The following is a 22,585-nucleotide window of genomic DNA, read 5'->3' on the forward strand; positions in this document are numbered from 1 at the left end:
AAAGATGGCCCAGCACTCTATCCACTGTGTTACCTAGCTTCCCTGCCCTGTGTTCTACTTCCACAATATTATACAATTTTGCAAAGAGCTTTTCATTTAACTTTTTTTTTGTACAAATTTATACATGACTTCTATCCAAAGATTATGATTAATGTTGGAAACTACCTAGTTTTTCTTTTTCTTTTTTTCTTTTCTTTTCTTTTTTTTAGTGGGGCAATGAAGGTTAAGTGACTTGCCCAGGGTCACAGATCTAATAAGTGTCAAGTGTCTGAGGCTGGATTTGAACTCAGGTCCTCCTGAATCCAGGGCTGGTGCTTTATCCACTGCACCACCTAGCTGCCCCCCAACTTTTTTTTTTTAAAGGAATGTTTAATGAGGTTATAAAGTCCAGGTAGGGCCAGTCTGTAAAGGGTTTTATAAGCCAAATAGAGATGTATATATATATAGACTAGAAACAAGAGGAAGCCCCTGTAGTTTATTGACTCACAGGTCTGATATGGGTTTGACCTATACTTCATAAATATCACTTTGGCAGCTATAGAGGATTGAGTGAAATGGAGAGAAACTAGAGATAGGGGGATTGATTAGAAGGCTATTTAAATAGTTGAAGTGTGCAGTAAAGCCAGCCTGAACTAGGGTGATGACCATTTGTGAGAGAAAGGAACATAAAGGAGAGGTATCATAGAGGTAGAAATGACAAGATTTGATAGAGTGGATATGTGGAATAAATAAGAGTGAGGAATGAGGATGACCCTGAGGTTTAGAACCTAGGTGACTATGTTTTTGGCATATTGAGTTTAACTGGAATATATCCAGTTTCCAGTGTCCAACAGGCAGTTGGTGATGTATGTCTGGAGCTCAGGAGAGAGACTGGGGCTGGATATATAGATCTGGGAATCATCTTCATAGCTAATTGAACCTAAAGGAGTAGCTAAGATCACCTAGTGAAATAATATTGAGACAATAGAGAAGATGGCCTAGGATAGAGCATAGGGAGAAACCCACAATGAATGGGAGAGACAGATGAAAGTCCAGCAAGGAGACTTAGAAGGGAGTGGTCAGACAGGTAAGAGGAGTACTAAGACCCAGAAAGGAAAGACTATCCAAGAGGTAAAAGTGATCAATATTGTTAAATGCTGGAGAGAGTTCAAGAAGGATGAGAATTAAGAAAAGACATTGGATTTGGCAATTATAAGATCAAGGGTATCCTTCAAGCACCTAGTACAGTCCTTACACAGAATAGATGCTTAATAAATATATTGAATTCAGTAATATATATCAGAAAGATATATATTAAACAAAACAAAACAAAACAAAAAACCTTAAGAAAAGTCATAAGAGGCTGCTCAATTTCCAAACTGGAAATTGTTGGAATAAGAATGAGGCTCCTCCCTCCCTCCCTCCCTTCCTTCCTTCCTCTCTTCCTTCCTCCCTCTCTTCCTTCCTCCCTCTTTCTTTCCTTTCTTTTTCTTTTTTTTTTTACCCTCAGTTCGGTGAGAAACCTAACAGTTCTCTTTATTCTACTCCCATATAATTGACAGGGAGTTTAACTTATAGTTAGTACGGTCCAGGGCCCTTCGTTATCCAATCACCTCCACAGATTTCAGGGAGGGGGGCGGGCCCTGCAGCGCCACCTCTTAGCTTCGAAAGGGGGCGGGCCTCCGTGGCTTCTTGGACCGCGGCATTGTGGCTGCCTGGCAGTCCATCGAACCAATGAAAATGAAAGAGCCGGTTTGAATGACCCAATCCTGGATGGGGAAGAGGAGGGGTCTCGGCCCCATATAAAACGATCGGCCAGGGGCGGAGTGGGGTAGAGGGTGGGTTTTTTGTGTGTGTGTCTGTGTCTGTGAGTGGGTTCAGTCAGACCTTGTCCGAGAGCAGCGCTGCTCTCTGTCTTCGCCTGTCTGCCCTCCCCAGCCCCAGTCTGACTCCGGCTTCGCCATGACCACCACCACCACCTTCAAGGGCGTCGACCCCAATGGCAGGAATAGCTCCCGGTAAGCGGAGGGGGAAGAGGAAGAGGAAGAGGAGGAGGATCCGTGGCTTGGGGGAGGGGAGGGGGCGGAGGCCCGAGGCTCGGACCCCTGAGTCCGGCTGGCTCGGGCTCTGCTGGAGGGCGTGGGTGGAGCCGTAGGATGCCTCGCGTTGCCGTCGGCTTTAGCAGTTGGCTGGGGTCCGGTCCCCACCGCTTCTTCCCCGGGCTGGCTGAGTGGATCCCCTCCGGGGGATGGAGAAAGGGGGAGCGAGGCAAGGCTCCTTTGTGTGAGGAGCCGAGGCACTGGCCGCCCCACCCGGCTCACCCGCCGGGACGTGGACGCCGGGGCTCGTGGTCCCCACCCCCTGCCCTAGCTGGGGCTGGCCTGGGCTTTGTAAAAGGGGAGGGGGTGGCTTTTCTGGAGAGACGGGCGGGGGGAATCCTTGAGACATACCCCCTCCCCCCCTCCCCCCCCACCGACCAACCTCTTAGACACACACACACTTCACACTCCGTGGTGAAGTTCAGTCCCGCTCCCAGCCTGGAGTACCTGTCTGTCATGGTCTGCAATAGCCCCGACTTGTGGCTGTACTCTTACCCCTGTCCCCTTCCCCCGCCGAAAGGCCGAACTCGTGCTCCCGGCATCCATCCCCTCCTCCTTCCCCCCCTGCGGGGAGGGTGTTCTATGTCTGGGTGTAACCCACTCTCTCCCTCGCTGGACTGGATTGGAGAGGCTCGAGAAAGTAAGCCTCCCTTTGACAAAGGAAGGCTCGCCACCCCACCCACTCCCTCCCCTGTCCAAGCCCACCTGAGAAGCAGGGACCCTAGAGATCCTCTCTGTGGTCCACCCTTTTGGACAGCACCCTTTTATTCCTTCTCCTTTCTGCTTTCCCCCCTTAACATTTCTCTGGGGACTTGATCCTCCCATTTCCCCGTTGCAGTAGCTTCCTGCACTTGGGTGGGGCTAGAGGCACATCTATTGTCTCTTCTGTGGCCGTTCCACCTGGGAAGAAGATCCTCTGCAGGCTGGAAGGCAGAGTTATCAACACCTCTTTAACTCAACCTGGTGGTTTTGGGGGAAGTGGAGGGTTATGGTGTCCAGGCTGAAACCTTTTAGGCCCTTAACTTCTTGGAAAGGTTCGTTGGATCCTGGCTTTCTTTAAGGTGTCTACATTGTTTAAGCTAATCGGGCTCTGTGGCTTTAAATGTATTCCAGCCAGCTCGAAAGGAGCATGCTCCTCCTGGGTTGGAGGAGGCTTAGTACTTGGCTTCAATGTGTTCAGTTCTCCCGTTGATCACACAACCAGTACTGTCTTGGCAAGTGGCTGGTATTGGGGTCCTAGGGAAATGTTACACAGGGAGCCATTTTGTGGGGCGAAGGAGGCAGAGGTATGACAACAGTATTTCATAGGGGCTGTGGGAAAAGGGTTAGAGTACTTGAACAAAAAGCAAGCTGAGACCCAGGAGTCTTTTCAGAGAACATCTGGAAATCACGTCGTTGGTATCGCTTTTGAATTCATCTGAAATACGTGTTTGTTTATACAATATAAATTAGGTATCACGTTGCTAGCCTTCTCAATGGGTGGTGGAGGGGCCTGGAGGAAGGAAGAGAATTTGGAACTCAGTTTTAAAAATGAATGTTAAAATTTAAAATCTGGATGGACAGGATTTTTTTTTTTAAGCAAGAATGACAGTTTCTTGGGGAAAGGTGAGTGACATTTATTAGGTGAAAGTCCAGATACACAACTAAGATAGTACTTGCCCGCTGTTTGCCTTTTCATCTTTGAGCTGGAATGAATGTAATTAAACACAAAGTAACTTTTTGAAAGGGTAGTTTTAGGAAGAAAACCAAGCCTGGGTTTTATATTTCCTCGGAAGTGTCTCCTCCTGTTTGATCAACTTTCTGCTTAGCTGTCTGAGATGGTTAGAATGAGATCGAAAAATCTGGAGTTTTCTGGTCACCTTTTGGAGTTGATGACATAGTATACACATCACACAGAGGTTCATAAAAACTTTTATTTTTCTTTGCAAAACACTGACGATGCTGAGTTTTAGTGAAAGTTTTTATGGTGTAATTAGCATTAATTTACCATGAAGATTGACTTCCATAATTCATCATGACTCTGTATTATTGTACCTCACTTTCACTGTCTTCATCCTGTTTCCTGTATTTCCAGAACTTCCTTGTCTCATCTTTGCCAGATTTTCACAGCATCAAGTGTTCTTAACCTGGGAAGTTTGTTTTTTTTTAAAAATAACTTTCAATATAATTTGTCTCGGTTGTAATCTTATGCATTTTATATATTTACATTATTCTGAGAAAAGGGGTTTAATAGTCTTCACCAACTGCCAAAAAAGGAGGGGTCTATGACACCAAAAAAGTTAAGAACCTCTGGTCTACATAATTGTTTGATTTGAGGTTCCCATCCCCCCCTCGGTAAAAGTAAACTGATTTGGAATTTTAAAGAGGTAAGGTTAAAAAGGTTTTTTTGTTTTTTGTTTTTTTTGAAAAATGCATTCTACCACAGATAAATGGGCATAGTACTAATACTTCATTCAATTTGATCTTGAATTAGTCATAGTTTGTAATATCCAAGGAAAGAATGGACTCTACATTTTAAACAGAAGTTAATTTGATTTTTAAATCTCCCGAACCTTTGTTTAAGGACTTTTGCTACTTGCTGCTGTAAATGTCATCCACAAGGGCTTACTCTGTTGTGGGAGGCCACGATGTTGGCAGTTGTAGAAGGAACACAGACCTTTAGGGTGGGACGAAGCTTTTGCCTTTTTAAACTGTTGTTATACTTTTTAAAAAAAGATTGTAAAATTCCCCATTCTGAATACATTTATCTATAAATAGTTTGCTGTAACTTCCTTCTTAATTAAAAGAAGCTTTCCAGCCCTGAGAGTAAAGGGAAGGTGGACTGAGACTAATTGACTAGAATAATTCAAGTAGTTTAGCTGATAAAATTGCATATTTAGAGTTAGCAGAGATCTTAGAAGCTATTTAGCCCAACTTCATTTCACTTCAGCTGTGGTCCTTTTATTCCAAATCTAGTGCCCTTAATATATAGGTACAGATGGTAATTTAGCCCTTAGTGCTTTTATGGTTTACAAAGTACTTTCCTCAATCAACCACGTGGAAGGATTATCCCCATTTTATTAATGAGAAAACCGACTCCATTGGCAACCTGTCCATAGTTCACACAGGTGAGAGAGAATATGGTGCATGCACAGTGGATAAAGTGCCAGACTTGGAGTGTGCTAGACTTAAGCTCAAATAGCACAGCTGATAATGTTTAGCTGGAGGAATCCCTTTTATAATCAACAAGCATGTATAAAGTGCCTTCTGTGTGTCAGGTGCTGGAACTAAAGACAAAAAGATGAACTAGTTCCTGGCCTGAAAGAGTTTACACAATATATAGATATAGATAGCATTACATACATTCATACAAACAAAATAAATACAAGGTAATTTGGAGGGACAAAGACACTGGTTCCTGGGGGAGGGGGTGTCAGAAGACATATTCTGAAGATGGCACGTGGGGTGATGGAAGTTAGGGGTGCTCAGAGTTAAAAGGTGAGGATGGGAGCTTATTTCAGGCCCGGTGGGGGTGGGTACAATCAGTGCAAGGACTTGGACACAGAATACAGAATGTTGTATGTGAAGAACAGTAAGAAGGCTGGTTTGGTTGGAAGGAAATGTGCATGAAGGGGAACAATGTATCATGCCTAATAGAGGAGCTTGTATTTGGCCCTAGAGGTAATAGGTAGCTATTGGAGTTCATTGAGCAGGGAAGCGACACAATTGACTTGTGCTCCAGGAAAATTATTCTGGCAGTTTTATGGAATATGGATTGGAAAGAGGAGAGTCTTGAGTCTGGGATACCAGTTAGGTTATACCAGTAAGTAGTTCAAGTGAGAGTCGTGAGTGTATGGGCAAACTAGGGTAGTGATTCTGTGATTAGAACAGGACAATCTCTAGATGTTGAGGTAGAACTGACAAAACTTAGCAAGTGGATATGAGGGGTGAGGGAGAGTAAAGGGCTGAGGTTGTAAACCTCAGTTACTGGAAAAATTGATAGAAATAGGGAAGTTTGCCTGAGGCTTGGGGGAGGGGGAAGAGAACAAGTTCTGTTTTGGACATGTTAGAAATGATAAATTTCTATCATTTCTATCCGGTAGGTTGTTGGTGATGAAGCAAAGTTTAGGAGGTCTCTAAATCTGGGAATTATCTGTGGAGAGGAGAAACCCATGGGAGTCAGAGAAGGCTCAAGATAGAGCCAGATGGTATATGGATGATGAACCAGCAAAGGAAACTAAGAAGGGGCTGGTATGGGAGCTAGGAGAAGATAGAGAACAATGTCATAAAACCCAGAAAAGAGTTTCTAGGAGGAGAAGATGGTTAATGGTGTCAAATATTGCAGAGAAGTCAAGAAGGATAAAGAAACGTTTATCTGATTTCAGTTGAACTAGGAAGCCATAAGTGTAAACAGCTTTTCCATGAGTTTTACTTTGAAAGAGAGGAGGGAAATGGTTGGGTCTAGCCAGGGCTCTTAAACTGTTGGGACAGAACTAATAGACAGGGTGAGACACAATTAGGAGGATTGTGGGGGAGAACTGCTAGAGGGGGTGATGTGAACAGAGATATACTTGTTAATGTCTTGGTCTCTTCAGAGACTGGGGGGTTATGTTGAGATAGGAGAATTGGTAGAGAAGGAAATTTATGGTAAACTCCCATTAGTCAAGGATGAAGGAAGACTTCTCCACTGAAGGGTTGAGAAGAGCTATGGAATAGCTGCAGGTGAAGGAGGAGAAGGGACAGTATTTGTGAGCTATAGAAAATCAATTTTGGTGGAGTAAAAGGGCCTCCTAAATGTGAACCAAGGAAACAAGTTGAGCAAGTTGTAACTGAAGAAAAGAGTTTTGGCTTGAAGGAGCAAGACCTGGGGCCCAATCAGTTAAGCCTCTTCTTCCAAAAACCAAAATGGGGAACCAGTATCCCTGAACTATAGGATAGGTTATAAAGCACTGCATAATAGGGCAGCACCTGAAAGGAATTTAGTGCTGTAAATCTGCACAGAGCTGAGTAATAGGAGAACATATATGGAATTTACCTTAACTATGCAGAGGCTCAGATTCCTAAATTTATTTGTTCTATTTGTTTATTTGAACTGTGTGTTGGACACAGAAATGGGGGGGAGGGGTGGCAGCTTCTTACCCCTTAGAATTGATGACAATGGAGAGTTAATTTAAATCTTATCAATGGAGGGAATCATTTTGTTTACAATCTCTTACAATAGGAAAATAATTTGTTAAATTTTATTAATTAATTTATTTAATCTTTATAAGTCATTTGTGGTGGTGGCAAAAACCTTTCCCTCCCACTTCACCCCCCAAAAAAGAACATTAAGCAACAACAATCTGATTCAGCAACTACATCTGACAATGTACATAGCATTCTGTGCCAGTGGTTAGGTCACTGTTCTTCTGGGAGGATAGGAAGTTGTTTCTTTTGTTTCCAGGGACCTTCTCTTCATTTATATTACTATAGACAGGCATAGAGTTTTCTTTGGATTCTGCTTATTTCATTCCATTTGTCTGCTCATTTTTTTCTGTTTCTCTGAATTCTTCATTTATTATGTCTTGCTCAACAATAGAATTTTATTTCATTCACATGCCATTTTTTCCTAGCCATTCCCCAATTGATGGGCACCCTTAATCTGTTTCCACTTCTTTGCTACCACAAAATATTGAGCATAAAATTGAAAATAGTGTCTGGCATTTTAATATCTTTGCCAGGAAAACCCCAAATGGGATCACAAAGAGTCAGACATGACTGAAACAACTGACCACCACCACCAGAAAACACCCTAAAGAAACCACTAGGATTCTAGAAAGAATCCTGGATTCTAAGCATATTCTTCATACATCAGAATAATTCTTAGTTTTTGAACTAAATGTGTTTGCCTTTGTACCTAGTTGCTAATTGTTATTAGGGGTCATAGGCAAGATTAGTGTTATGTACAAACTGCTTAAGTGATTCTGAGATTTAAAACATTGCCTTATTTTCTACCATAATCTGGGCTTCAGTAAGTGGTGGAAATTAATTTATATCATATCCTCATTCAGTTTCTCGGGAAATAGTTCTAGATGGACCACTTTGGAGACTAAAATCTATTCCACTCTAAAATTCATCCTTGTAAATCAAGAAACTGGTAGTAAAGGCTTCTTTGCAAATGTACTCAACTGTGCCCATATAGTTTTAGTTTTCTGTAGAAATCTTTAGTGTTGGTTTACCAAGGCTTCCAACAGCTTCCATTCGTGATGAAATGTTATTATTCAGAGATGAGCTTGAACTGTGACTTCAGTTTTTCCTTAGTGGTCCTGTCTGCCTTTCTTCCTTGGAAAGTTTTTTAAACCCATGGTGTATGTTTGTTTTATATACTTTTAAATTCATAAGACTGTTGGGTTATTGATGAAGCTTTGTCCCTTTATTCCTAGGGTGTTACGTCCTCCAGGTGGTGGGTCAAATTTTACTTTGGGCTTTGATGAGCCTACAGAACAACCAGTGAGAAAGAACAAAATGGCATCTAATATTTTTGGAACACCTGAAGAAAATCGACCTCCTTGGGCCAAGTCAGCAGGTATCCCTCACTTGCATGAACTCAGCTTACCTTTCCAAAGTATACTCTCTGCTTAAATAATCTCAACTGTATACTGTCCATGAGGAAGACATTAAATCTTAGTCTAATCAAGAATAAAATAGGAAAGTTTAATTCTTTGTTAGTGAAGAACCTGCCTGGAAATAGTTACTATCCTTTGGATGAACTGATAAATTTTTCAAGACTGATTTATTAATCCTAAAACGGTACTGGGTGATATTTTTCTTTTTAGTCATTACATTCTTGGATTCTAAGGCTTTACTCTTATTTTTAGGGGCTCAGTCTAGTAGGGATGATCCTGAACCATCTGGACTCCAAAGAAGAAACTCTTCTGAAGCAGGTTCTGGAGATTTTTTAGGTCCAAAGGTTAGTATGCCATATTATAACGTAAAAAGAATGCTTTGGGATTTAAAAAAAAAAAGAAAAGAAGAATAGCTAACCCCTGTACAGTGCATGAAGATTTATAAATTGCTTTATATATCTCACCCCCAACAGCTTTGTATACTACTTCTATGGAAGGTGTAAGGCCACACATGAGACTCGAGACCCTTGGGCTTAGAGGCTGAGCTCTAAGTTAACATCTATTCAAACTTCTCTCTTAAACCAAGAATTACTTTTTGAGTGTGTGTATTTAACTATAGTGTTAGATTCATAGTCTCTGTTCAACTCACTCACTTTATAGATGAGGAAATTGAGGTCTAAAAAAGTTGTAACTTTACCAAAACCTTATACTAAAATAGCAAGACTAGAGCTAGAAATTAGGTTTCTAAGGTGCATTATTTTTCAGATCTGGTGGCTGCCATCACATGTGGAATTTAGGGGAAACTAGTTTAATTTTTTGGCAAATTATTCCCAATTGACTGGCCAGGTTTTAACCCTTAATCCCAACCCTTACTAGACAAAGATACAATGTACATGTCTGCTCTAGCTACTTAAAAATTGTCCAAAGTGCTCAGATCATTGTTGAGGAAGTTGAATCTGGAGGGGCTTCCACCCTAGACTAAATCAGTCAACAAGCATTTAATAAGAGGGACCCTAAAGTCCCTTTCTAAATCTATCCTCCTGTAATTTTCAGGGGATTTAGAATTGATATGTTGGATTTTTTTCAAAGGTTGGGGTAAGTGGGTTTAATAATTTCATATTTTGATAAGAGTTCAAGGTTTTTAAAAAGAACCAAAATCCACCAATCCACACAGCTAGATGACCATGAACCACAACATTAACTTGATATTAAGATTGTTGATAGAATTATTTCTTTCACTTTCAGTTTGGTGCTGTTTATTGGTTAAAGGTGGAAGTCATTTGTCACACAGATGCACACAATCATAATGTCTTAGGCTGAAAAAATAAATGAGAATTTTTAAGAAGGTAAAAGGGAATATGTATAAGTCAGACCACCTCAGCCAAAGAGTAGGACTGAACAAGTTAAAAAAGCTTTTGACATACCTAGATTTTTCTTTTACTGTGCTTCGTTTTGTCTCTTGTGCAAATATAAATTTGTTAGGAGACATTAAAGAAAGAAATCTTTTAAAATAGGAATTGCCTCTTTTGGGGGGGGGGGGCGGGCAATGGAGGTTAAGTGACTTGCCCAGGGTCACACAGCTAGTAAGTGTCAAATGTCTGAGGCCAGATTTGAACTCGGGTCCTCCTGAATCCAGGGCCAGTGCTTTATCTATTGTGACACTTAGCTGTCCCCCCAGGAATTGCCTCTTGAGTTGATTTGTGAATTTCATGATGTGGTATTTAACAAGAACTAAAATACCAATATACTTATCAATCTAGCTAGCTTTCTTTTGTGCCAAAACTCTGTTGGATATTAGATCAAAAACATTTTTGTAACTACTGTCTCTGTCAAACAGCCTCTAGGTGAAACAGAACTTGTAAGCCTCTGGCTGCTTGGGTTCACATGTTGTATCTGTGTTGACAAGTGTTGGATACAAAGTCTTACTTTTCCTTTCTTTTCTTTGGCAGGGAGAAGGCGATGTGCATGGTGAGTACTTCTAGTTTGTTTAATATAGTGGTATCTGTGCTTTGCTGCAAAAGGACAAGGACTTAACTAAATACTGTAAAATCCAGCCTTTTAAGTATTATCTTTGAATGTAAAAGAAGTGGTAGAAAAACATTATTACTGTTGCTTTCGATCAGGCTTTTGATAGGCCAGTTTACCCCTTCTATATATGTAGTTTATATATACACACACACATATATACATACATACATACATACATACACACACATACATACGTGCACACACACACATACCAGTATATGACATTTTGTATGACATTGTTCGCGTGGGCCTTTGTTATAGATGAGGTTCTTATAACTATCTTTCTGGTGATTACAGTAACTAAACTTCCTTACATAGAAACCGAAACAAAAGCAATGCAGATAGAAGGTAAGTTCACTTGGGAAAAAGAAAACTTGGTAGCAAATTTCTGTGATAAAGGTGTGATATCCAAGATACATAAGGAAATGATACAAAAATATTAAGAACAAAAGCCATTCCCCAGTAGGTAGATGGTCAAAGGATGTGAACAGACAGTTCTGAGGAGAAAAGCAAGCTATCAACAACCATATAAAAATGCTTCAAGTCACAAATAAGTGAAATGCAAAGGGAAAAGATGGATGTGTAAAAATATTCATAGCAATTCCATTTGTTGTAGCCAAGAACTGAAAATCAAGTTGGTAATTCTTCTCCCCCCACCCCCATCAACTGGGGAATAGCTGCATAAATTATGACAGATTCAAGAGAAAATGTATACAATAATAACATTGTGAAGGAAAACAATTGTGAGATATAAGATTTCTGATCAGTGTATGACCCTCAGAAGTGGTGGCAGACAGGTGGTAGATTAGAGGTGCAGAATTAGACATATGTTTTCAGATAGGGCCAAAGTTTACTATTGTGTTTTGTAACTATATTTGTTAGAAAGGTGGGCTTTTTTGGAGGGACGGGGGAGAAGTGGAGTAGAAAATTAGTGATAGTAATACTAAAAATCAGAACTATCAATGAGACATTAAAAAAAAAATACACAGAAGAGAGCTTACAGTAGGGGACATGGCCAAGCAGGGCAGTATTGGAACGACTATATTAAAATTGAAATAGAATAGAAAAAAATTTATCTTTTCATAGTGGTGATTTCATTTTTATAAGCCGTCCCTTTTCCTTTATCCTTTATATGTAGATGTTCATGTTTTGTGTTTGTCATGTTCATAATAAAATTGAGTAAAAATTTTAAATGGGAAAAACTGCAGCTATATATGATTAGTGCAGTAACAAGACATTGGTTATTGATTTTTGATTTTAACAAATGAAATGCATGCATTTTTGCTGTGAGCCTAGTTCAGAGCTCCAGTCTTGGAAAGCTTCTAAGGAGATTGTCACTTAACCTATGTAATGTGAGAATTTCATATTTGTTTGGATTATTAATTACTTTTATGGAGTATTCCCTGAATTCAGAATATTGAATACAAGTCATTGAGATTCTATCATGTTTCTGGAAGTCATAGAATAGTTTTCATTCTGGGAAAGGTTTTTTCCTCTTGGCTTTCTTGTATTTTAAAAATTTAAACCAAGGTTGTAGAGAAGATTTTTGTGAACATTTCATTTAAGGGTTTGTTTAATCATGTCAAAAAATCCCTGAAATATTAATATGTGAAATTTCAGTTGAATTGTCCCTTCCTATTAGAAGTCTGTTTTGTGGAATGGGATTTCAAGTGACTATCATTTTACTTTTCTCATTCCATATTTTTGAAACTCCTAAATCTTAGCTATAGAAATGCAATTTTATTAAAAAAACTTTTTTCCAATTACATGTAAAAACAATTTTTGTCATTTGTTTTAAAAAAATTGAGTTCCAAGTTCTCTCCTTTCCTCTCTACCCTCCCCCCTCACTGAGAAGGCAAACAATTTGATATAGATTATACATATGCAGTCATGCACAACATATCTCCATAATAGTCATATTGTAAAAGAAAACAGACATGCCCCCCCCACACTTCCCTCTCCTCCAAAAAACCCCAAGAAAAATAAAGATAGTAAAAAAAAAGGTATACTTCCATCTACATTCAGACTCTATCAGTTTTTTCTTTGGAGGTGGATAGTATTTTTCATCATAAGTCCTTTGGAATTTTCTTGGATCTTTGTATTGCTGAGAATAGCTAAGTTGTTCACAGCTGATCATTGTCACTATTGCTGCTACTGTGTACAGTGCTCTTCCCAGTGTTGCTCACTTCACTCTGCATCAGTTCACGTAAGTCTTAGAGGTTTTTCTGAAACCATCCTGCTTGTCATTTCTTATAGCACAATAGTATTCCATCACAATCATATACTACAACTTGTTTGGCCATTCCCCAATTGAAGGGCAGCTCCCCAGTTTCCAATTCTTTGCCACCACAAAAAGAACTGCTATAAATATTTTTGTACATATAGATTATTTCACCTTTTTTATGATCTCTTTGGAATACAGATCTAGTAGTGGTATTGCTGGGTCAAAGGATATGCAGAGTTTTATAGCCCTTTGGTGTAGTTTCAAATTTTTCTCTACAATGGTTGGGTCAGTTCACAACACTACCAACAATGCAATAGTGTCCCAATTATCCCACATCCTCTCTGACATTAGTCATATTCCTTTTCTGTCACATTAGCCAATCTGATAGGTTTGAGGTGGCACCTCAGAGTTGTGTTAATTTGTATTTTTTCTAATCAATAGTGATTTAGAGCACTATTTTTTTTTTTTGCAGGGCAAAGGGGGTTAAGTGACTTGCCCAGGGTCACACAGCTAGTAAGTGTCAAGTGTCTGAGGCCAGATTTGAACTCAGGTACTCCTGAATCCAGGGCCGGCGCTTTAGCTACTGCACCACCTAGCCTCCCCCCACTATTTTATTTTTAATAAGAGTTTGTTAAAAAAACCAGTTTGTTTTAATGTCCTTTTTTTGTTTGTTTTTAGTGAGGCAATTGGGTTTAAGTGACTTGCCCAGGGTCACACAGTTAGTAAGTGTTAAGTGTCTGAGGCTGGATTTGAACTCAGGTACTCCTGAATCCAGGGCTGGTGCTCTATCCACTGCGCCACCTAGCTGCCCCTAATGTCCAATTTTTAAAAGTAGAGTTTGTAGGGAAACTTTTTCGCCCATCAATAAGACTGTGCAATTTAGTTTTTTTAATTAGGTATTCTTGTTAAGGCAATATTGTTAAATCCTTTTACCAGATAATTTAAATATAAATTAAATGTGTACCTTTTACTATGAGGTTCCTAGCTAAATTAAAGCATCAATACTGATTATAAGTGACTTAGTATTTAAAAAGCTTTTAACCATCTTGATAGAGTTTTAGGAAGCTTTTCTGCACCCTTGGGTGTGGGACAGGACTGCAGATCCTCCTTGCTCTGACACTCACCAAGAAAGAGAAACACTCAGCTGGCCTGCTTCTGATTTGCCATCTTGGTAAAATGAGGACACATGATGATTTCCTAAGATCCTTAACAGCTCTGACTAGAAACTGTTCTATAACTACTTATCTCATTCGACTAAGTTTCACTGGACTTTTGTGTGCAAGGTTTTAAGCAAAAGCTTAAAGCAAAGCAAAACTTGTACTGATGAGTTTGCTTTGATGCTTCATACCTTACAGTGATGTGTGGTGCATTTCCTTGAATTTTAGCAGGAATATTTGTCTAAAAACTTCCGAGGGATTTCACCTAGAAAGATATGAAGAAGTCTTAGACCTATTTTAGATCTTTAAGACTTGAAACCCTTCTCATGGTTGTCTTGATTTGTAGACATGAGCTGAATTAATCTGTTTTGACTTTACAATTTGTTTTATACAACAACGAGTTGCTATAGTTAATATCTTTCAAAATCACTTAGGGTGTGAAGCTAAAGTATGTATGGTTAAACAGTGAAATCAGCCTTTGTTGGAGAGAAAATTAAAGCATATTGTATACTATAGTAACTTTAATTTATAAAAGTATTTTATTATTTTCCAGCTACATGTAGAGATAGTTTTCAACATTTCTTTTAAGATTTCTAGTTTCAAATTTTTCTCCCTCTCTCCCCCATCCCCACTGATAAAGGTTTTATATGTACAATCACATTAAACATATTTCTGCATTAGTCTTGCTGTGAAAGAAGAATCAGAGAAAAAAGGAAATACCTCAAAAAAAATGTATTGCTGAGAAGAATCAAGTCTACTATAGTAACTTCCAACCCTTCTGAGTTAATTTAGCTATTTTTTAAAAAGCAAAGCACTCCAACAAAGGCCATCCCTTTATGCAGTTATGAGCGTTGCTTTTTTAAAACCGTTCTTTTCTATGTATAGTGGAATGAATTTTTATCCTAGGAGATTGTTTCTTTAAGAATAGCTGCTGGAGGGGCAGCTAGGTGGCACAGTGGTTAGAGCACTGGCCCTGGAGTCAGGAGTACTTGAGTTCAAATCCGACCTCAGACACTTAACACTTACTAGCTGTGTGACCCTGGGCAAGTCACTTAACCTCAGTTGCCTCACAAAAAAAAAAATAGTAAGAATAGCTGCTAATTGGGAGTTAACCATACTACCCATTTAACTTCCTGATCTTAAGCAAAGGTCTAAACTTGGAAAACATTGGTTCCAAATGACTAACATTATGAAATGGAAAGGCTAGTAGAAATGGGAGTAGAGTTTGTGTTGTCTAACACTTATGCATCCAAAGTGATATTTCTTCAAGGGGACAAAAAAGGGAGGTCTAGAAAGTAGAAAGGGGCAGACTGTCTAACTTGATTTTTTTATCATGCCAGAAAATGTGGAGGCAGACTTACAAGTTGACCTGGGACAGAATGAAGAGAAATCTGTGCCTGCTGCACCTGTTCCCAGCCCAGTTGCATCAGCACCAGCACCATCCAGAAGAAATCCACCTGGTGGCAAGTCCAGCTTAGTCCTTGGTTAAATATGACTTTTTTTTCCTCCCCTTCATGCTTGTGAACTGCACAACTTGAGCCTGACTGTACATCTCTAAAATTTCTTTCATTAAAAAAGCACTTTATGTACTACTGCCTTTTTTTTTTAATTTTTTTTCTTTTATTAGAACAAGTAAACCCCCATTTGTCCAGGTCTGCAGGCTATGGCATGAGTGTTCTCTATAGTAGATTGCTGAGGGAACACTTGATGAAACTTAGTGATGTGTTTTCAAGAACTTAAAAACTCAATTCTAAATGTGTTAGGTTTTTTGTAACTAGGTGGTTTTTTAAACTCCATTCTTGATCAAGCTTACTGATCAATTGAGGCTCAATAAACCCATGTAAACAGTCTAAAGGTACAGTTCTTCTCAGGCCCCCGAAATACAAAGTTGACTTTATCCAAGACTGTCTCTTTGGTTTCGACCTAATTTATCCTGTAAATATCCTTTGCTACAAGCATCCACACTTTACTGTGCCATACAAACTTGTAAAAAGCCCTGGGCCTCATATGCCTTGCTGACTGGAAAGCAGAGAAACTGTCTTTGGATTTTGAACATAGGAATTAAACCACGTGTAAAATTGATGTCTGACAAGCTGAGCCTAAGAGAGGGGAAGGAGTTGAGTGTCCATTTGAATTTAACTGGATTCAAAAACAGTAGAGCAAGGGGAGTGACTCATACTGAAAGTGAGTATTCATCAAGGAATGTATCCTGCAGGGGTATTTTTCCTACAAAATGACTCAGTGCTGTGTGCATGATCATGCTGGTGCTTGACCATGAAGTGAAAGTCTCATCTTTAAAATGTGTTGTAATTTCATTAATCTGGGCTGTTTAAAGTAAACAACAGAGAAGTTTTGAAGTGTTGTGTCCTGTGTTTGTTTTTTTGGGGGAGGGTGTTGGGGGGGAAAGGTAGATTTTTACTCTTTGATATGTTTTGTTTTTTTCCTTGCACCTATGAATTGTTCATTTCTTTATTCAGCTATTTTTACAACTTACACTTGGTTTTGCCTTCTTGGTTTTAATTTTTTTAAACTCAAGAAATGGCAGAATTAAAAAACAAATAAAGGGGGCGGCTACGTGGCATAGTGGATAAAGCACCGGCCCTGGATTCAGGAGTACCTGAGTTCAAATCCAGCCTCAGACACTTGACACTTACTAGCTGTGTGACCCTGGGCAAGTCACTTAACCCCCATTGCCCCGCAAAAGATCCCCCAAACCCCAAAAGAAACCAAATAAAGATTTGCTATCTCCAGAAATGAGATAATGGAATAGTATGGATAATACTTGCCTAATGTAATTCAATAGCATCATATACTTCCTCCCTAAAACATTTTTTCCAGACCTGCTGGATAAACATTTTCTTCATATCAATGTGCTACATTGATGACCATAGCTGAAGGCCAACAAGTAGAAAAACAAAAGGCTGGGCTGTTCATTATCCATGGAATGATGGAAAGTGACCAGAATTAAGGTCTAATAAAATGATGTCCATAGTTTAGAGGCTGGCTGGTTTTTATTTTGGGCCACGAGACTACCATTAAGAAAGGAAGCTTGAGAGACAGAGAGAAGAGGGAGATTGCTATTAGCATTATGGTGGATTAGGCTGCAAAATGGATAGAGCCCCAAACCTGGAGTCAGGAAGACCAGTTCAAATACAGCTTCAGGCATATACTAGCTATGTGACTGGCCAAATCACTTAACCCTTTTTTGCCTTAGTTTCTGCATCTGTAAATGAGCTGGAAAAGGAAATGACAAACCACTCCAGTGGCCAAGAAAATTCCAAATGGGGTCACAAAGAGTTGGGACACAACTAAATGACTGAACAACAGATTACCACTATTGGAAATTTTTATATGGCTTGGAGGTAGCCACATAAGCCGCCCAGGTTTTATTTTAGCACAAGGAACTATATTAAAGAGTTTGGGACCTATGCTTATTCTTGGCTCTAGGGTTTTCACCTTGCCTGAAGAATGTATATTTGGAAGACTATCTCATCAAATACTGACCATACTTACTTTCTTGCAAATACTGAAAAACATGTTACTTGCTAAACAGTGTGAATCTACAGTTTTCACCTGCTTTTGTATTTGCCTTTAACCAAATCAGGTTGAGTCAGACTTATTAGCTTACATTTTAAGAAACTGATCATAGATTAATTCTAAAGCATGCAAAAATGTGATGTCTCTGCTGAAAAAGATTACACCAAGGGTTCCCCTTTCTACTCCCATCCTTCCAAATGGTAAGGGAAGGCTAATTTCCATGAAGACTTTAAATTTAACAGCATTACATTCTGGTTACCTCCCTTGGCTTTACCTTTGGCTACTGCCTCCTACTTATACTCCCGTATAAGTGGCTCAGAAGCCAATAGTCCAACCCCTCATTTAAAAAAATTATTTTAAGTTCGATCAGTAACATTTAGTAAATGCCAACTATGTTCCAGGCACTGAACAGGTGCTGGGGATACAAAAAATGGCAAGACAGTCTTCAAGGAGTTTACATTCTAAAGGGGCAGACAACAAGCAAACATAAAAAAAGCAAGCTATATACAGGAGGAATAAGACATAACAGAGAAGCACTGAAATTAAGAAGGGTTGGGGAAGGCTTCCTGTAGAAGATGGGGATTTTATTTGGGACTTAAAGGAAGCCAAGGAGGTCAGTAATTGGAGCAGAGGAGGGAGAGCATTTCAGGAATAGGGGAGAACCAGAGGAAATGCCCAGAGGTGAGAGAGGCCAGTGTCACTGAGTTGAGGAGTACTGAATTCTCTCCCTCTCCCAGTCCTTGAGAAGGCAAGAAAAACAAAACCCATTACAATATGCATAATCATGCAAAACAAATTCCCACATTAATCATGGCCAAAAAAAAAATAAGAAAATACATTTCAATTTGTGCTTGAGTTCGTCCACTCCCAGTCTGGAGGCTGACCGAATCAGGAGCCCTTTGGAATAGTGGTTGAATATTGCCCAACCTCTTTATTGTACAGATGAGGAAATGGGTCCTTGCAATTGTCAGACATGGTGTTCTCACTCCCTATCCTTGCCAGGGTTGGTTTTTTTTCACTGTACCACAATATCCTTTTTTTTAATCATAAAAGTATTTTTGTTATTTTCCAGTTACATGTAAACATAGTTTTCAACATTTGTTTTCATAAGGTTTTTAGTTCCAACTTTTTCTCCCTCTCTTCCCTCCCCAAGTCAAAAAGCAATCTGATATAGGCTATATATGTACAATCACATTTATGTGTTAGTCATGTTGTGAAAGAAGAATCAGAACAAAAGGGAAAAACCTCAAAAAACAAAAAAGCAAAAAGTAGAAACAGTATGGTTCATTCTGCATTCAGAATCCAGTTCTTTTTTTCTGGCTATAGAGAACACTTTCCATCATAAGTTCTTTGGAATTGTCTTGGATCATTGTATTGCTAAGAAGAGCTAAGTCATATCAGTTGATCATCACACAATGTTGCTGTTACTGTGTACAATGTTCTCCTGATTCTGCTCACTTCACTCAGCATCAGTTCATGTAAGTCCTTCCAGGTTTCTCTGAAATCCTCCTGCTCATTGTTTCTTACAGCACAATAGTATTCCATTACATTCATATACCACAACTTGTTTAGGCATTCCTCAATTGATGGGCATTTCCATTTCCAATTCTTTGCCACCACAAAGAGCGCTGCCATAAATATTTTTGTACATGTGGGTCTTTTTTTTTTTTAATGATCTCTTTGGATACAGACCTAGTAGTGGTATTACTGAGTCAAAGGGTATGCACAGTCCCATAGCCCTTTGGGCATAGTTCCAAATTGCTCTCCAGAATGGTTGGATCAGTTCACAACTCCACCAATACTTTAGTGTTCCAATTTTTCCACAGCTTCTCCAACATTTATTTTCCTTTTTTGTCATATTAGCCAATCTGATAGGTGAGTGTACCACGACATCCTTAATGAAGAAAGGATTCTCTTAATCTTCAGCTTCCAGAAAAAGGAAGGTGGCTTTCCAGGGTGGACCTGGAGCAGTCTATATGCTATATAGGGGGATGGACAGGGATCCTGAACCTTTTTGTTGTTCAGTAATATCTGACTTCCTGGCACCATCTGGGGTTTTCTTGGCAGAGATACTGGAGTGGTTTGCCATTTCCTTCTCCAGCTCATTTTACTGATGAGGAAACTGAGGCAAACGGGGTTAAGTGATTTGCCCAGGGTCCCATAGCTAGTGTCTGAGGCCAGATCTTAACTCTGGGAGATGAGCCTTCTGACTTCAAGCCCGGCGCTCTATCTACTGAGCCACCTAGTTAGACCTTTAAAGCAGATTAATTGCCACTTCCCCAAGGCTCCCCAAGTTAGAAGGTGCTCCGCCGCCTCGACTGACGGGAATGCCCTGATGAGGTTTGTCCTGCCAATTAGCCTCTCATTAGCCGCCCTTGGAGACATGGTTGCCTTTAGATGCTCATACCCTAGCGGCCCCAGGAAGCTGCCGGCGGGAGTGCAGACAAGTTACCGCCCCGGCCCCGCCCCGCCCCGCCCCTCCAGCCCAGGCCCCGCCCCTCCAAGCTCCGCCCCTCCCCTCACCCCACTCCTCTGACTGCAGCCTCTGCTGTTCCGGATTCGCCGCGATCCCGGGCCATGGAGCGGAGACCTCGTGCGTTGAGGGTGCTGGTGGACATGGACGGTGTGTTGGCCGACTTTGAGGGCGGCCTCCTGAGAGGCTTTCGCCTCCGCTTCCCCCAGGACCCCTACGTGGCCCTGGAGGAGCGGAGAGGCTTCTCGGCCCGGGACCAGTACGGGGCCCTGCGGCCCGACCTCGCGGTAAGAGGGGCCGGGCCGGGCCGGCCCCAAGCCTAGGGAAACCCTGCCGGGCTCACACCATCTCCCTCCCTCCCCTAGGCAGGACGGCCCGGGCTGAGCCCCGCGAACGCGTGAGCGACCAGGTCCTTCCTGGGCACTACGAGTCCGCTCTTCCAAACCTGCACCTTCCCCTCCTTTGGCCCCGACCTCAGCGATGTTTAGGAAGCTCTGGGATAGGCCAGTTCTCCCGTGAGCCTTCCTTTAGCAGGATGACCTTCACTGGAGTGAGAGCCACCGTCAGGGTGAGGAGGCTAGCTGGAACATTGTGTCTTTCAGGAGAAAGTGGCAAGTGTGTATGAAGCACCAGGTTTTTTCCTAGAGCTGGAGCCCATCCCTGGAGCCTTGGAAGCTTTGCGGGAAATGAAATGCATGAAGGAGTAAGGAAGTGTGTGGGGAGGTGGAGGGAGGGAGGGAGCAACCAAGGCAGAGGGAGGATTGAGACTGAACCAGTTCTTGGGGCCCCAGTTTCTCAAAAGGATCTGTTTATTTTGCAGCACTGAAGTCTTCATTTGCACAAGCCCACTGCAGAAGTACAATTACTGCACTAGTGAGAAGGTTGGGTTTTGTTGGGTTAGCATGTTTTAGAATTTCAAAGACTCATATAATGGGGGGATGAACCTAGTTTTCCAAACCCTGAATTAAAAAAAACAACCACCCAAACACCTCCCCCTAAGAAAACCAGAAAACACCAAGCATATGGGTACCTTGGGTAGGGAGGAATGGGTAGGAGGATGGGGGTGGAAGAGGATTATGCACTGTCTAGATATGCAAGTACAAAGCTTTTCCAGTCCTGGGACTGGCCAGTTTTCTCTTACAATTTGGCAAAGATACCCCAGCTCACTCAAAGAAAGTGAAAGCTTGAGTGTCAGCACATGGCTGAGCACCCCTTTCCTCTCCATTACAACAGTACCTTTGGGTGGACAAATACCTAGGTCCCGAGTTTGTGGAACGGATGATCCTGACCAGGGACAAGACAGTAGTGTCTGGGGACCTGCTCATTGATGACAAGGATACTATTCAAGGTTGGGACTTGTTCCTTAGAATTTTTTAAGGTGCAGGTTTGCCTCGGCACCACAGAGGGAACTTTTTGTGGACTCTTGTTAAAATACTGTGTGATTGGGGCAGCTAGGTGGCACAGTGGATAGAGCACCAGCCCTGGAGTCAGGAGGACCTGAGTTCAAATCTGGCCTCAGACACTTAACACTTACTAGCTGTGTGACCCTGGGCAAGTCACTTAACCCCAATTGCCTCACTAAAAAAAAAAAAAAATACTGTGTGACTCCAGTTGCTTTCTTGTGCCCTGCCCCAGGCCAAGAGGAGAACCCAAGCTGGGAGCACATCTTGTTTACTTGTTGCCACAACCAACACCTGGACCCATCCCCCTCCAAAAGAAGGCTTCATTCCTGGAGCGACAACTGGAGAGCCATCTTAGATAGTAAGCGGAAAGTACCACCAGGAGAGGACTGAAAGGGCATCTGCCGTAGGAACAAACAAGAGCTCTGTAAGCCGCATCAGCCCATTTTGGGAAGTGACTTGGAACAGGAGTGAGCAGTCGAGAGGAGGGAAGCTGAAACAGGCCAGGAAACAAACTTGTAGTCCAGGGGTAACCTCCCCGGCACAGAGCCAACCATTGAGTACCTCCAGGAATAACTGCCAGTATCACAGTAATAGCATGAGACTATGGTCACAAACTGTCAATAAAAATGTTGACTGAGGCCTGCTGTGTCTGTTTGGAATAGTGAAGGGGGCAGAAGGCCTGAGTTATCTTCCCAGACATTAACCCACTCATTCTCTTGTGCTGGTTTCACTCCATGGTCCTTCAGGCCCCCTCCCCCCCCACCTTCACCAGTCTTCTCTTGGGCTCCTGAAAGGCCACTGCAGATGAAGCTACAGATGGGAGAGAAAAATCTCTTTGCCTTCACTGCAGAGGTGGGAGAATACGGGTATGGAATACTGCACATACTGTTAGATGCAGCTGAGATGTTAGTTGGTTTTGCCAGCTTTTCTTATCTCTCTAGACCTTTGTTATAGGGAAGGGCTGGATGGTTCCCTGAGTATAGGGGAATTGGGAAGGATGCATTCAGAAATCAATGTGATGTAAAAACCCAGACTGCAGCTAGGTGGTGTGGTGGATAGAGCACCAGACCTGGAGTCGGGAAGACTCCTCTTCCTGAGTTC

The 22,585-nt window shown here is 41.2% G+C and overlaps 2 protein-coding genes across 4 annotated transcripts; both read left to right on the top strand.

The window, feature by feature from the left end:
- Positions 1-1,771: 1,771 nt before the first annotated feature.
- JPT1 (Jupiter microtubule associated homolog 1) lies at positions 1,772-15,660 on the top strand. Of its 2 annotated transcripts, none has more exons than XM_043963841.1 (5): positions 1,772-1,997; positions 8,480-8,622; positions 8,915-9,006; positions 10,612-10,630; positions 15,412-15,660. In XM_043963841.1, the coding sequence occupies exons 1-5, from the start codon at positions 1,942-1,944 to the stop codon at positions 15,558-15,560; spliced, it is 459 nt and encodes a 152-aa protein (XP_043819776.1). In that variant the 5' UTR covers positions 1,772-1,941; the 3' UTR covers positions 15,561-15,660. The 2 variants fall into 2 exon arrangements, with proteins under 2 accessions (XP_043819776.1, XP_043819773.1); XM_043963838.1 differs by lacking the exon at positions 1,772-1,997 and adding an exon at positions 3,220-3,364.
- Positions 15,661-20,130: 4,470 nt separating this feature from the next.
- NT5C (5', 3'-nucleotidase, cytosolic) lies at positions 20,131-22,122 on the top strand. 2 transcript variants are annotated; one of them, XM_044004243.1, is made up of 5 exons: positions 20,131-20,368; positions 20,684-20,784; positions 20,902-20,977; positions 21,315-21,429; positions 21,717-22,122. In XM_044004243.1, exons 1-5 carry the CDS (start codon positions 20,186-20,188, stop codon positions 21,872-21,874), a joined length of 633 nt encoding a protein of 210 aa, XP_043860178.1. In that variant the 5' UTR covers positions 20,131-20,185; the 3' UTR covers positions 21,875-22,122. The 2 variants fall into 2 exon arrangements, with proteins under 2 accessions (XP_043860178.1, XP_043860179.1); XM_044004244.1 differs by having other exon boundaries at positions 20,902-20,962.
- The last annotated feature ends 463 nt before the right edge of the window (positions 22,123-22,585 follow it).

The sequence above is a fragment of the Dromiciops gliroides genome, chromosome 4 (genome assembly GCF_019393635.1).
Source record: "Dromiciops gliroides isolate mDroGli1 chromosome 4, mDroGli1.pri, whole genome shotgun sequence".
Taxonomy (NCBI): Eukaryota; Metazoa; Chordata; class Mammalia; order Microbiotheria; family Microbiotheriidae; genus Dromiciops; species Dromiciops gliroides.

Coding starts and splice junctions, on each gene's coding strand:
- JPT1 (XM_043963838.1), top strand. CDS start 3,249: ATGTGTTCAGTTCTCCCGTTGATCACACAACCAGTACTGTCTTGGCAA. Junction 3,365..8,479: donor GTGGGGCGAAGGAGGCAGAG/GTATGACAACAG, acceptor CTTTATTCCTAG/GGTGTTACGTCCTCCAGGTG. Junction 8,623..8,914: donor TCCTTGGGCCAAGTCAGCAG/GTATCCCTCACT, acceptor TCTTATTTTTAG/GGGCTCAGTCTAGTAGGGAT.
- NT5C (XM_044004243.1), top strand. CDS start 20,186: ATGGAGCGGAGACCTCGTGCGTTGAGGGTGCTGGTGGACATGGACGGT. Junction 20,369..20,683: donor CCCTGCGGCCCGACCTCGCG/GTAAGAGGGGCC, acceptor TGTGTCTTTCAG/GAGAAAGTGGCAAGTGTGTA. Junction 20,785..20,901: donor GAAATGAAATGCATGAAGGA/GTAAGGAAGTGT, acceptor TTTATTTTGCAG/CACTGAAGTCTTCATTTGCA.